The 14,185-nt window shown below is 52.7% G+C and overlaps 1 protein-coding gene across 3 annotated transcripts in view; it reads left to right on the top strand.

Annotated features, from left to right (window-relative positions):
• Window positions 1-14,185, top strand: part of Cdh22 (cadherin 22) — a 128,090-nt gene that overhangs the window by 51,577 nt on the left and 62,328 nt on the right. For all 3 annotated transcript variants that reach the window (XM_029556927.1, XM_008854613.2, XM_017803633.2), the window contains 2 exons: window positions 2,467-3,077; window positions 13,514-13,808. In XM_029556927.1, coding sequence (XP_029412787.1) covers window positions 2,832-3,077; window positions 13,514-13,808 — 541 coding nt within the window. In that variant the 5' untranslated portion in view covers window positions 2,467-2,831. The remainder of the gene's footprint in view (window positions 1-2,466; window positions 3,078-13,513; window positions 13,809-14,185) is intronic.

The raw sequence follows: 14,185 nt of genomic DNA, 5'->3' as shown, positions 1-14,185 counted from the left end.
CAACAGAGGCCGCCCCCCCCCCCCCCAGATGGACACCTCTCTCCATTCCTCCACAAGCCCTGGGCCAAGGAGAATCCAAGTCATGGGTTCGAGGTCCTGCCCTAGCCCTGGATAGGCTATGCTGCAGAAGTTGCTCTCAGACACTCCCAACCTCACACATCCAAATCCTTCCAGTGCTTGAACTCTGGGTGAATCTCAGCTCACTCCATCCAGCCTTTGGACCTCTGTTCCCCTCATCCTTCCAACCAACCACTGCCACCTCCTCTGTGAGACCCGACCCCGCCATCATCCACCCCGTTCATCCTTTCTGCCGCCTCCTCACTTTCTTTCCTGCCCTTCTTCTTAGTGCTTGAAATCACCTCCTAGGCTCACAGCATAGGCCCGCTCCCTTCTCATCTGTCCCCGCCCCCCCAACACCTGAAGGTCAGTTCCCCCAGGGCCTGAACTCCTTTATTGCTGCGTCTCCTGGCAGGGCCTAGTGTTAGGAAAGTGCTGGTAAATATTTGTAGAAAGACTAAAGAAAACCAGAAACTGTGCGCCTCTCTTCCTGGTAACTGGCCCCATCTTGCTGCATCACACTGAAAAAGGATGTAGGCTGAATGAGTGAAGGAATGAATGAGTGAAAGAATGAATGAAAGAAATAAAGGATAGAAAGAGGGAGGAGACAGCTAACAGCAGCCTGGAGCCTGTAAACACTGGGGAAGCTCCCTCCTGGGTCCGTCCTCCCCTTGGAAGTAGCTCCAGCCTCCCTGTAAACTCTGGTCCTCAGCACCTCACCCCTGCAGTGCTGTGCTGCCCTGGAACTGCCTGGTGGAGCCAGGGGAACAGTTCCTGAGGCTCATGCAGGGAAATCATAAGCTCCAGGAAATGAAGACTTGGGAGGGCGCCTACTCCTCGCCGGGTAACTCCAGCCTCATTATGACCAGCTGGGCCATCATGTGGGGAATCACAGCCTGGTTCCCCGAGGTGGTAGTGCAGCAGGGACAGCAGGGCCACCTGCACAGGAGGCATATCCAAACTCATAGCATGGATGAGGAGGCTGGCTGCTCACAGCAGGGTCATGGTCCTTCAGATCTGGGTTATGTCTGGGTAGGGCCTGTCTGTCCCCTCTGTTTACCCCCGTGTACTGTCGATGTCCACCCTTGATCATCATCTTCAACTCCAGCTCACTCTGGAGCCCCTGGCACTCCGTAGGAGCACCAACTGCTGCAGTTTGTGTGACAGGATGGCATGTGAGACTTCCTGCTGCAGTACCGTTCAAAGGAGGTGGCCCGTGTGTCCCATCCCAGCCGTTCAGAATACTTCTTTGACTTCAGGCAGCCACACTGCCCACCCTCTGCCCAGCCATACACCCCCATGTTGTCACTGTAACCCCCACAAGTCACCCCTTCTTCCAGACTGCTCAGTTGCATTCTCTCCCGGGAAGCTGCCCTGATACTCTCCTGTCTGCCTCTCCCTTCCAAACCGCTGCCCCACCCCCAGGCTTCAGTGTGTCCTCAACACTGATTACATGGCCCTGGTGTGTGGGTAGTTGAAGGACAGTCCTCCTGTGACACTGAACTATGAATGTGCCTTCTTTACCTAGCTTGGCTCAGGGCTGAGGTGAGAGGAAGGGAGCTGTTGAGCCGAGCTGAGTGGAGAGTGGGTTGGGGTTGTGAGCTCCTGTATCTGCTGTTCCCTGTTCAGTTCTCAGTGCCTGAAACTCCTGGTGGAAGTGTGGCTGTCCTGCAGACACCCACATTAGGCCATTATTCATCATTATGGCTCAGTAGGCGTGAGTCCCTCAGATCCTTTCTTGCTGAGAGCTGGATCTGATGGAAAGAAGGAGAGATGGATGGATCTGTGGACAGCCTGTGCTGGTGGTGGGGGATAGGGGAGGAGAGAGAGGCTGGGAGGGGTGTAGACACCAAGTTGGGGGTGGAGTGACTGCTGAGAGACACTCACGGTGCTTCAAGCAAGGCTCTCTGGGATTCCACAAGGAGGGAGGAGGTGGTAGTGACCCGCAGGCTTTCCCCTAGGCCTCTGTCAGGATGGAGCGGCCACTGCTGCTAGAGGGGAGAACTGAGGATCTGCCACTTTACACTCAGAATGCCTGGACCTTGGAGCTATGAAACTCTTCTAGAAGCCAAAGCTATAGGCACTCCAAAGGTTCTGCTGGGCCAGAGAGCTTGGCAGCCAAGGGCAGGGCAGGCAGACCTGAGTCTACTTTTTGGGCCTGAGGGCTGAAGAGGGACCTGGGGACAGGAGCTGGGGAGGGGGCAGGCAAGGGGACTGAGCCTTGGGAGATGAAGGAAGGGGTGATGGCTAAGAAGAGGCTGACTTGCTACCCCTAAGGGCAGCCAAGGGTCCCTATTGTGTCTGTTCCCACAAAGACTGAGCACACAGTAGGTGTTTAATTAGTTCCCTCAGGATCAAAGATAGACATAGCCTGCCCTCTCCTCCTCTGTTTTCTCTTTTGTCCTGCAGGCTCTGGATGGATCTGGATGACCCCTAGTTCTGGAAAGAAGTCAAGATCTGTTCATCCCCACTCATCACATTCTCTAAGCACAGGGCCCATGGCACAAGGCCCACTCTCGAGCTGCTGCCCAACTGCCTGGTGACCCTGCCAGGGGCTTCTGTGAGGGGGGCGCGGGCGGGGACCAGGCGTCCATGCCAGGCTGCCACCGCGCCCCCTCCCCTTTCAGCCTGGTGCCCCCAAGACTGCGTTCGGGGCCAGGGGCCCTTTGGAGGTGTCCCACCATGTGACACAGCACCACTCTGTCGTGGGACCGAACAGCAGCGGCCCCGGTGCCTCCCGTCCATGCTCCCAGGCCTGGCCCTCACTGCCAAGCATGAGGCCACGGCCCAACGGAGCGCTCTGGGAGGGGGCCACTCTGTGGCCCACACTGCTGCTGCTCCTTCCTCTGCTGGGCTGCCTGTGGGCCACAGGCACCCCTGTCCCATCCTCTTCCTTCTTGTCACCTGGGACTCAGCAGGACAGTGCACTGGGTGCCGGCCGAGTGAAGCGAGGCTGGGTGTGGAACCAGTTCTTCGTGGTGGAGGAGTACACCGGGACAGAGCCCCTGTATGTGGGCAAGGTAAAGTGGGGCCCACTGTCCAGCCCCGACTCTGGGAACTCCCACTGCTAGATGCAAGAGACCCTGGTCCCTGTCCCTGCTCCCTTCCAGCAGATGCCTTGCCTCTATGGGCCCTCAGCTCCCTGCCTCCCTGCGGAGAGCCAAGGGAAACCCAGCTCTGGTCTAAATGCTTAGAACTTCTAGCGAGTTTACAAATCTGATCATGTCCACAGAACTCTGGCTACTCTCCCCTCAGCTTCCCACTGGGGTCACACCCAGGTTCCATCTTCCCCTCCCTGGAGTCCCTTCTGCTCTCTGCAGAGCTGGGGTCTTGCAGCTGAGCCTCCTGCATGTTGTCACTCTGTCTCGCAGTCTTACTTTCTGAGGTTTCAACCACCGGACTGGTCTGGTCTGAAAGGCCCTTCCATGCCCCAGGCCAGTTTCCTGCTGCCCTTCTCCCTAGACTGTTTCTTCCCCTTCCCTGCTTCTCCCATCCCTACCCTACCAGACACTCGCTGCATGGCCTCAGCCTAAATGCTGCTTCTTCAGAGATGCCCTCCCTCACTATGCCAGGTTAGGACGCATACACACCACACACACCACACCACACACATACGCACACACACCCCCACACACATACACACCATGCACCACACACCACACATACACCACACACACCACACACACCACACTATACACATATACAAACACACACCACGCACCACACACACACACCACGCACCATACACATACACCACACACCACATATACACACACACCACACACCACACACCACACACATACACCACACACCACACACACACACCCCACACCACATACACCACACCACACACACACACCACACACCACACCACACACACCACATCACGCACACCACACCACACATACCACACACACACCACACCACACACACCACACATACACCACACCACACACACCACACACACCACACATACACCACACCACACACACCACACACACACACACCCACACACACATACACACACACACCATGCACCACACACCACACATATGCCACATACACACACACCACACCACACACACCACACCACACCACACACACCACACACACACCACACCACACACCACACATACACCACACCACACAGATCACACACACTACACACACACCACATACACACACCACACACACCACATACACCACACACACACACCACATGCGTACACACACACCCACACACACATACACACACCATGCACCACACATACACCACACACACACCACATACCACACATACACACACCACACCAGACACACCACACACTACACCACACCACACACACACACACCACACATACACACACCACACACACACCACACCAGACACACCACACACTACACCACACCACACACACACACACCACACATACACACACCACACACACACCACACCAGACACACCACACACTACACCACACCACACACACACATACCACACATACACCACACACACACACCACACGTACCACACCACGCCACACCCCTTCCACACAGGTATGCATGTGCCCCTGAGGTTCCTGTATCTTCCTTTAGATGTGTTAATTATGTATGTGTTTGTTTGATTACGCAGTTAACACATCTCTCCCATCAGATGGTGTTTGCTTTTCTCCCTGTTAAATCCCCAGTGCCTAGTGCCATTCTGTTCCATGAATGAATGAACGAATGAATGAGTGAATGAAAGCTGCCTTCTCAAACCCCCTGAGCAGATGTGGGTTAACCTGACTGAAGGTCAGGCTTTTAGGGACACATGGAGCTGAGGACTGTGTTCATCCTTTCAGCTCTTGCTCCTGTTGGAGCCCAGGTGTACAGAAGTGCCATTTCACCTGCTTGGGGCTCTGCAGTGTCACCGACTCCCTGGTTACAAAAAGTCTCACAACACAGTCTCTGAACTGAGCAGTCACTGATTAAATGGTATTGTCAGCTGGCTTCATGGAGGAGAGAACACCTAGATTGGGTTTTAGCTTAGAGTAGGAGTTCATAAAGCCGATGGGGAGAAGTCACAGCCTATGCAAAGACAGGGAGGTCTGAAGGAGCCTGGTCTGTTCAGAGACTCATCAGCAGTGGAGATGGTGAAGCGGAGGGTGCTTGTAAGGTGAATACTGAGAGGGGCCCAGGGCTCATTCTCTGGGTGTTGTTTAGACTATCAGCTTGTAGCACATTTTGGTCGGCAGCAAGGACTCAGCTCTGTAGTCTGAGGCTGAGAATGAGGAGACAGAGCTAAGGCTCCGAGACCAGCCTCTGACAGAGTCAGGATGTAAGCCTCTGGATTTGTGTGTGGGAAGCTCTGCGCTCCTGAGCTCCAGGTGCAGGAGTCCCTGCTGATCAGCCTCTGCCCTCCCTCTGTACACGGCTGAAGTTGGTCCCCACAGCTGAGCAAAGATTGAACGGACGGAGCTCGGGCAGGCCCAGGCCTTGCTCACAATGGTCCAGCATCCCCGTGGCAGAGCAGAGGCAGCTGATTCCCAGCAAGAACTGCAGAGGAATGCAGGTGGAGGAAGGACAGGTACAGGTCAGGTGGTTCTGAAGGCCTGGACTGCTAACCTGCTGTCCACATGACCTTGAACCTGTGCCTGCCCCCAGACTTGTTTGTGAACAAGGAGATCTAAGAGACTCCCATCCTGAGGCTTTTGAAGGTTAAGAAGGCAAACTGAGTCCACCAAGCACTCAGCCTGTGCCTTGTTTGTCTGTGGTTACTTTTTTCGCTATTCTCATATAAAGTTCTTAATCCAAGCGCAAGGTAGAAAGCACAGTTCTCTTTTGTAGGCCGAGAAACCAAGGGCAGAGAGGACAGACTCCTGGAGTGCACAGGCGGTTTAGCCAGTACTTGCACCTGTGTGACCTACAGTTTTTGTGTGTGTGTGTGTGTGTGTGTGTGTGTGTGTGTGTGTGTGTGTGTGAAGGCCAGAGGACAACCTTACCTGTCATGTTCAGAAATGTTGCCCACCTCCTCTAAGAATGGATCTCTTGTGGGCCCGGAATTCACCAAGTCGTCTAGACTGGCTAGCCAGTGAGCCCCAGGGATCCTGCCTGTCTCACCTTCCCAGTGCTAGGACTACAAGTGCAAGTTTGTGACACCACACCTGGCTTTTTGCATAGCAGGCAAACACTTTACCTACTGAGCTATCTCCGTAGCCCCGCTGGAGTTTCTGCTGCCCCAGGGAGAAGAAGCCAGCCCCAGACTGAGGGTCCAGACCTGGCAGAGATCTCTAAGGTTTGAGCAAAGGCTTGGACCTGCCTGAAGTCCCAAAGAGACACCAGGGGACTGAAACATCTGCCTAGAGCTTGATGAATGATCAGCTAGTAGTTGGGTGGTCTAGCAGCTGCGGCCTTATGAAGGCCGCCCAGCCACCCAGGTCCTTAAAGAAACAAGCCTCCAGTTGACTGCTGTATCTGTTTTCCCAGCCTTTACGGTCTCAGTGAAAGGAGTCAGCCCCTCACCATCACCTTGAACCACAGTCTGTTGAGGAGGTGTTCCTAGTAAGACCTTTCATTGTAAGAAGGGGAAACTGAGGCCCGGGGATAAAGAAGATTGTGCCAGGTCAAATGACAACACAGATATAGAACCAAGCAAGAGACAACATCCCCAGGTACCAGCGGTGTGCCCATTTGAAGCTGAGAGTTCTTGTCTGCTGTGAGCCAAACATCGCACTGGTCCAGACTCTGGAAATATCTCTGCCAACCGTCGTGATGATTTGCCAGCTCCTCCTCTATGCTGAGAGTTTACTCCCAAGCCACCTCCCTAAGACTCTGTGCACGAGTCAGGGAGAAGTTCCTGTAACTCTGAAACATTTGCCCACCACTTTTTCCTGGTGGGAGCCTGGTGTGTGGCCAGGGAGCCCACTGGAGCTAGACCCTAGGAACCCTTGACCCTTAGTCCCAAAAGTCTTCTGGGCACCCCAACATCTTAACTTCTCACTGCTCACTGGAAGGAGGTTTTCACCTTAAGAGTGTGAGATTGGGTTTTTAAAAGCCTTCTATCCCTGGCTAGTCAAGCCTATGCACATATGAGTGCTTGTGTGTGTGTGCGTGTGCATGAGCGCTTGGACACACCCCCACACATACCACAGACACACACGCACACATACATACGTGTGTATGCTGTCATCCTGCCATACCCCTCACTCTGTGGAGAAAGGACCTCTTTGCACTTCCAGTGAAATCACTGCTTCCTGGTCCGTCCCCCCCACCCCAACCAGGAGCTGCTCTGTGCATCAGTCCTTGTTGAATTCCAAAGGTAGCTTAGCAACAGCACCAGGCAGTGAACCCTGGGTACCCAACGGTAGCCTATTTCACAACTAACTCCTCCATCACTCACCGCCAGGCTCCTGTCAGGCACCCACAGGAGCTGAGTGAGGTTGTCAGGTTGTCACCAGCCCCAGCGACAACTCCCTCTGCAGCCCCACCCAGTCGCCCAGTCCGCACTCCCAGCCACCTCCCCTCACCTTCCCAAACACCCTCCCCAAAGCAACCTCCCAGCATTTCCATAAAATCTGGGTACTTTGACTAATCCCTTTTCTGAACTGTAATTTCCCCCGAGGCTCCTGTCAGCCGGATGTGGATTTTGTAGGATTTTTAATTTTTTTTTTTCAAAAAAAGATAGAATTATGGGGTCAGCACTTATGACCAACTCCTGTGGGCGGTAAGATCTATTTTAGATATACGGCAGGATTAGAGTGGGGAGGAGAGTGGATTTAATTAAGTTGCTAATATTTAAAGGAAATTGATGAACTCTTGGTTTACGAGTTGCAAGGCGCGAACAGACCCCTCACGTTCCAGGGGAGGCTTTTTATTTGATTTGCTTTTCGTTTAAATCCTGGACTCATTTTATTTGCGTAGCCTCGCTGTCCCTTTAATTGCCTTTAATAAGGAAAACCTACCTCTGCTCGCATTTAATTTTGATTTAATTAGGAGGAAGTAATTAATGGCCCCGTAAATCCCATTCACGCCCCCTGGGATGAGGCACCATGTTCTCAGGCTTTCTGTGTTGTTTATGATCGAGGGTTAGGGTTTGGGGGGTGGGGGTGGTCTTCCTCGAGATCATGCCCCTCTGGATATGGTAGTGAGAATGAGGATGTGGCCAGGCATGATGACATACACCTTTAATTCCAGCACTCAGGAGGCAGAGGCAGGCAGATTTCTGTGAGATTCAGGTTAGCCTGGTCTACATAGCAAGCTCCAGGTCAGCTGGGGCTGCAGGGAGAGCCTGTCTCAAAGGAAAATAAAAGAATGGGGATGTGGTGTTACAGTGGCCTCAGAGTTGCCTCTTGTGAACTGTGTGACTCCAGGTAAGATTCATGCCTTCTTTGGGCCTCAGTTTGCTGATCTGTATAATAGGGACAGAATAATCTCTGGTTCACAATAGGAGGATACAGCAGGCAGAGAACATTCTAGGGCTGTGCCTCGAGCATCATACGTGCCATAGCTATCGCCATCATCTAGATCATATGCCCTGGGGCTGAGGGGTACTTGGGTCCTGCAGACATCCAGGCAGATAGCTGAGGAACACTAGTGACAGCTGTGTATGTTATTAATCACATATTTGATGTGTTTGGTGTTGGGCCCTGTGCTGGGTGTTTGGGAGATGAGAATGGACCGTCTGCTCTGCTCTCAAAGAGCTTTCAATCTCAAGCTTTGTGCCCATACACATGCACATACACTCACACACATGCACACTCAGCTCTCCCACAGCCCTGTGTTTTCTCTGTAGGCACCATTAGGGTGCTAGTGTGTGGCCAACCTGGGGAGCTCAGACCTAGCAAATGAACCCTGCTCCATGCCCTGAAGCCCTACTTGCCAGATATACCTGTGCCCAACACTGAGCGGCAGAGGAGAGTGTGGTATGAGAGGCAAGAACAAGGAGGGCTCTTCCTCCATATAGACAGCATCTGACAGGGCTTTTAGAAGGAAGAATAAAGTGAGGCTTTGAAATGAGAAGGTGCTGGCTGGGACCTCTAGGTCTTGGATGAGTGGATGCTTGAGTCTATGGTCAGTCCGTGTATCAGGAGGTGAGGAGGGTAAGTTAGATGACTCTTCATACCTCCTGAGTCCAGAGACAGGAAAGGGAGGCCTATCCACAGTAAGCACCTACTACATGCTGGGAACCTATATTAGAAGTCTGCAGGATCTATGGGTGAGCAATGGCAGTGCCCTTTACAGAGAAAACTGAGGCTCAGGGAAGAGCTTCAACTTGCCCAGGCCAGTCAGTGTCAGGCCAGGGGCAACGCCGAAGCTGGCACAGAGCTGTTCCCGACTTCAGACCCATAATCCTTCCTGATTTGTGATTCGAGGTCTTTCCACAAATGATGAAATCAAGAGGCAGGGAGAAGAGGCCACCCCAGGGGCGGGCCAGTGGCTCCCTTCCTTCTTCTCCCTCCCATCCTCTGCTAGGGGCCTTGTGAGCTGACTGACCAGCTTCCTTAAAGCTGCAGCAGGACCCAAGGCCATCTCAGTCTCTTCACCTGGATCATGCAGAGATTTCCAAACACTCTGCAAAGTCAAGTTCAATTTTGGCAGGGAACCTCCAGCAGGTAAAACATAGTAGGTGCTCAGTAAATGAAAGCACGCAACCACCCCCCACACACACACCATGCACAACTGCCTTAAGAACCATATCCTAGAGCTGAGCCAGGTGCTCTTTGTCCACTCAGAGCACAGGATGCAGCACAGCCCAAGTCTATAGCTCTGAGCTTTGAGCTCCTCCCTCCCTAGGCTGATTGACCCTGTCTGACTCTGTAGTCCCCAGAGAATAGCTGCTGGGCCCCTGTGTGAACTCTATGTCACATTTCACAGAACACTGATGACATCATAGCTGCGTTCCACTCCTTCCTCCCCAAATCATTGAGAGTGATCCTTACACCAGGTCCATACGAAAATGTCAGGGTGCTGGGCATGATAGTGCAGGGCATGGTGAAGGTCTGGAGGCAGGAGAATCAGGAGTTCAATGTCAGCCTCAGCTACACAGTGAGTTCAAGGCCAGCCTGGGCTACAAGAGACCATGTCTCAAAAAGCAACAAACAAAAAACAGAAGGAAAGGAAGGAAAGGAAAGAGGGAGGGAGGGAGGGAAGGAAGGAAAACCAAATGCCAAGGGCTGTAGAGACTTTATACCTCACAAAGGTCTAAGAAAGGGAAGGAGGCCACCATGAACTGGGCACTACTTCATTGCCAACATGTGTTCATTTCATCCTCACCCACACCAGGTAGGAAGGCTTGGACTCCTCAGGTGGGGAAACAGGACTCAGAAGGGCAAAATGAACTCGTCCATGGACACAGTGTTAGCCAATGGAGCCATGAGGTTCACTTAGCTGTGGACAGAGCAAATGACTTCCTGTCTCTGTGTGTGAATGTCCGCATCTGAGACCTGCAGTTGTTTTCTTTAGGCAGTGATAGACACCAAGATCGCTGCTAAATTCCCCCATAATTGCATCCCCTACCACCTGCTTCCAAGTGTTTGTTGATTGAACAAGCAAGTGGCAGATCAGATTGGGAGATGTGCAGAGGCACCCCAAGAATGACCAGATCCCCCCTGTCCTGCTGCATCTCCCTAGGGAAAGGTGGATGAAGAATACAAACAGCAAACAGGAGAGACAGGTCCCCTCATCCCCAGCACTGCCAATGATTCAGGGCTGACGTCCTGAGATAATTTTATTGAGGGCATTAAACTGAGTTATGAGGTTTTTACAATCCAGCCACTTATGAGAAATCTATTAACAGTAACCGGACAGGAAGAAGGCTTCTCAGCGGAGCCCAGGACGGGCATTAATTGGGGCAATCTATAACAGGACGGGGACCCGGAAAGGTTCCACCAGGCGCCTCCATTTACTCCCTGCAATTTCTGCTGAGAATCAGCAGACTCGCCAAAAAGAGAGAGATGCCCATTAATCGGCTAATGAAATATGAAAATGTTTATGGGCCATTCAATCTTCCAAATGGCACTTCTATGATCCACCTTTCAGACACAAAGTTCTACCCGAAGAATTTACACCCGGCTCCTCCCACAGCAGGGCTGGGCTGTCCTCCCACTTCATGATGAGGTCTCTGACACCTGTTCTTCGGATGAGAGGGCTACAGTCCATGGCAGTCAGGCTCCAAAGGCACTTTAGGGATTGTTTGCTTCATACTTCATCTCCACGGAGGCTTATGGAGGAGCAGTGGTTGCCCAGAGACACTGGCATCATCCAGACAGGTTTTCCTCTCCTTAGGGCTGTTCGGAGATTTGGGCATTGGAGGGCGAAGTCTTAGGTGTTTCTGTTTTCAAGAAAACAGATTCTTGCTGGTTCCTCCCCCAAGAGATGTCAGTACAGTGGAAATAGCCTGGGGTCTGGCACTTAGCGGTGCCAGAAGGAGATTCCAGGTATACATAGTGAACACTTAGTAAAATAATAATGGTGGCTGTTGTTTGTCAGATGCTTAATGAGTCTCAGGCAGGGCTGGGTTTCAGCTAGTGACAACAGGTATGTTTGGACTGGTTGCTAAAATAGTGAGTGAGCAGCCTCCATACCTTCCGTTATAGACCTCTCCACCCCCAGCTTTCAGCCCCTTGCACCTCTTGGTGACCCAGCAGTCGCAGGGATCTCTCCCAGCTCAGTAGGGCCTGTTGCAGCCCCACTCCGTGGACAGCACCCTGGCGGCCGGCTGTTGAATATTGTTCATGTTGCTGATGCTGGGCAGCTGCTGAGGGCCTTAGGGGGCTGTCAACCTGGCTCCTCTGGGAGGACATGCTATTATGATTGTGTGTTACAGATGAAGTGACAGGCTCAGAGAGGCACAGAGAATTATGTAAGACACACAGGGGAATGATGCTGGAGTCAAGACTGCCTTCTCTTCCTCTGGTCCCCTCTTCAGAGGCTTTGTGGTGTAGGGAGGCGGGGTTGCAGGGAAGGAGCTCAGGGCAGGGAACCAGGCAGCTCCCCAGTGGTCTGACCTCAGTAGGAAAAAAAATCTGTAAAACTTGCTCGAACAGGGTTTGTTTAAAGAGCCCTAATCTAGACAAATGTGCTGCCTGTTCTATGCAGTGCCTGGTGAGTGGGTGCAGGTGCCCCAGCAATCGCATCCCCCTTCCTCCTCTCATCAAGTGGCAAGTCCTGGGCCAACCTCCCCATATAGAGAGATGTGGGTACTATGCATGCCAAACCTAAGGGGAGACAGACCTACAGCTCAGAGTGAGGGCTCAGCACTTGCAGACTTGGAAGCCCCGCCCCAGAACCAGTGAGCCAGAGCTGCATTTTAACAAGCCACCCGGGTGATTTACATGCATACCAAGGTCTGAGAAACACTGGTACAGTGATCCTGCAAGGTGGAGCATGATAATGATGGCTTCATGTACTGAGCGATCTTGGAGGGGGATGGAGGGAGATCCAGAAAGGATTTCTAGTCAAGCTTTGCACAGTGGGTGGATTTTCACTAGGCAGAGAAATAAGAATGGATGTTCGAAATAGGAGACAGCTCAGTGGAGAAAGAACATGAGTTCAATTCCCAAAACCTAGTTTAAAAAAAAGCCAGGTATGATGGCACACACTTGGGAAAGTGGAGCAGGCAGATTCCTGGGGCTCAGTGGCCAGCCTACCTGGCAAGTTTCAGGCCAGTGAGAGAGTCTGTCTGAGAAAAAGAAAAAAGGTAGATTGCTTCTGAGGGATGTCACCTGAGGTTTCCTCTGACCGTCCCCCTCCATACACATGTGTGCACATTCACCTGCACGCATACATACAGCCAAGCAGGAGCTAGAGGAATGTGCAAACTGCATGGTGAAGAGGCAAGAAAGGGGATCTGGCAGTGTGTATGGTGGCACACACCTTTAGTCTCAGCACTCGGGAGGCAGAGGTAGGCAGAACTCTGTGTGATTGAGGCCAGCCTGGAATTATCTACATAGTGAGTTCCAAGCCAGCTGGAGCCATCGAAAGAAAGAAAGAAAGAAAGGAAGGAAGGAAGGAAGGAAGGAAGGAAGGAAGGAAGGAAGGAAGAGAACGAAAGAAAGAAGAAAGAGAGAGAAAAGAAAGTGCTCTGGACTTCTTTATAGAGGCACTAGGGAGCCATGGAATCTTGCAAGCAGGGATGAAATGGTTAGACTGCCTCTAAGGCTGAGAGCTTTGGAGGCCTCTGGAAGGTGGATTGTGGGGTACAGTTGGAGCAAGGTGAACCCCAGGTGGAAACTTCATGCCAGATACAGTGATGCTCAGATTACTACAAGTGTGGTTCCTGGGCCTCCCTGTCTTGAGTTGAAGGAGAGATGGGCTTAAGAGCAGGCCCCCATGGGACTATAGAGGGGTGGGTGATGGAGATGATCCTCTGCTTCCCCCAGCCTCCCCCTGCCTCCCTCAGCCTCTCCTGCCCTCCTCTGCCCTCCCCAGCCTCTCCAATCACACCAACCTCCACCCTGCCTTCCTCCCACCTCCCCAGATCCACTCTGATTCCGATGAAGGAGACGGCACCATCAAGTACACCATCTCAGGCGAGGGCGCTGGGACCATCTTCCTGATAGATGAACTGACGGGTGACATCCATGCCACAGAGCGCCTGGACCGGGAGCAGAAAACCTTCTACACGCTGCGGGCCCAGGCCCGGGATCGTGCCACCAACCGCCTGTTGGAGCCCGAGTCTGAGTTCATCATCAAAGTGCAGGACATCAATGACAGTGAGCCACGCTTCCTACATGGCCCCTACATTGGCAGTGTGGCTGAGCTGTCACCTACAGGTGGGCTGGGGATGGGTGAGGCCAGGGAGAGGGAGGGAAGGTGCCCCAAGGGAGGCTGGCAGGTCCTGAGTGGAACTGCTGGGAGGGGCAAGCGAGACAGAGTGGCTACCTTGAGAACGGGGGATAGACAACAGAACACAGTCTTGGCTATACAGCTGAGCAAAACATACACACACACACACACACATGAGATCTGCTATGTCCATGCACCCAATCCCCATGTGGACACGGGTCTACCTGTGGCTCAGTGACATACAAAGACATAGTGATACAGTCACGCACAGATAACTGAATATAGCTGGATACTCAAGCCCAGCTGTGCTACAAGCTGAACTGGGCATATGCTCATATCACACTCAGAGACAGCCCCACATGCC

The sequence above is a fragment of the Nannospalax galili genome, unplaced genomic scaffold (genome assembly GCF_000622305.1).
Source record: "Nannospalax galili isolate Female #2095 unplaced genomic scaffold, S.galili_v1.0 scaffold2227, whole genome shotgun sequence".
NCBI lineage: Eukaryota > Metazoa > Chordata > Mammalia > Rodentia > Spalacidae > Nannospalax > Nannospalax galili.
Note: the sequence above shows the minus strand (reverse complement) of the source record. Positions and strands in the feature narration are given on the sequence as shown.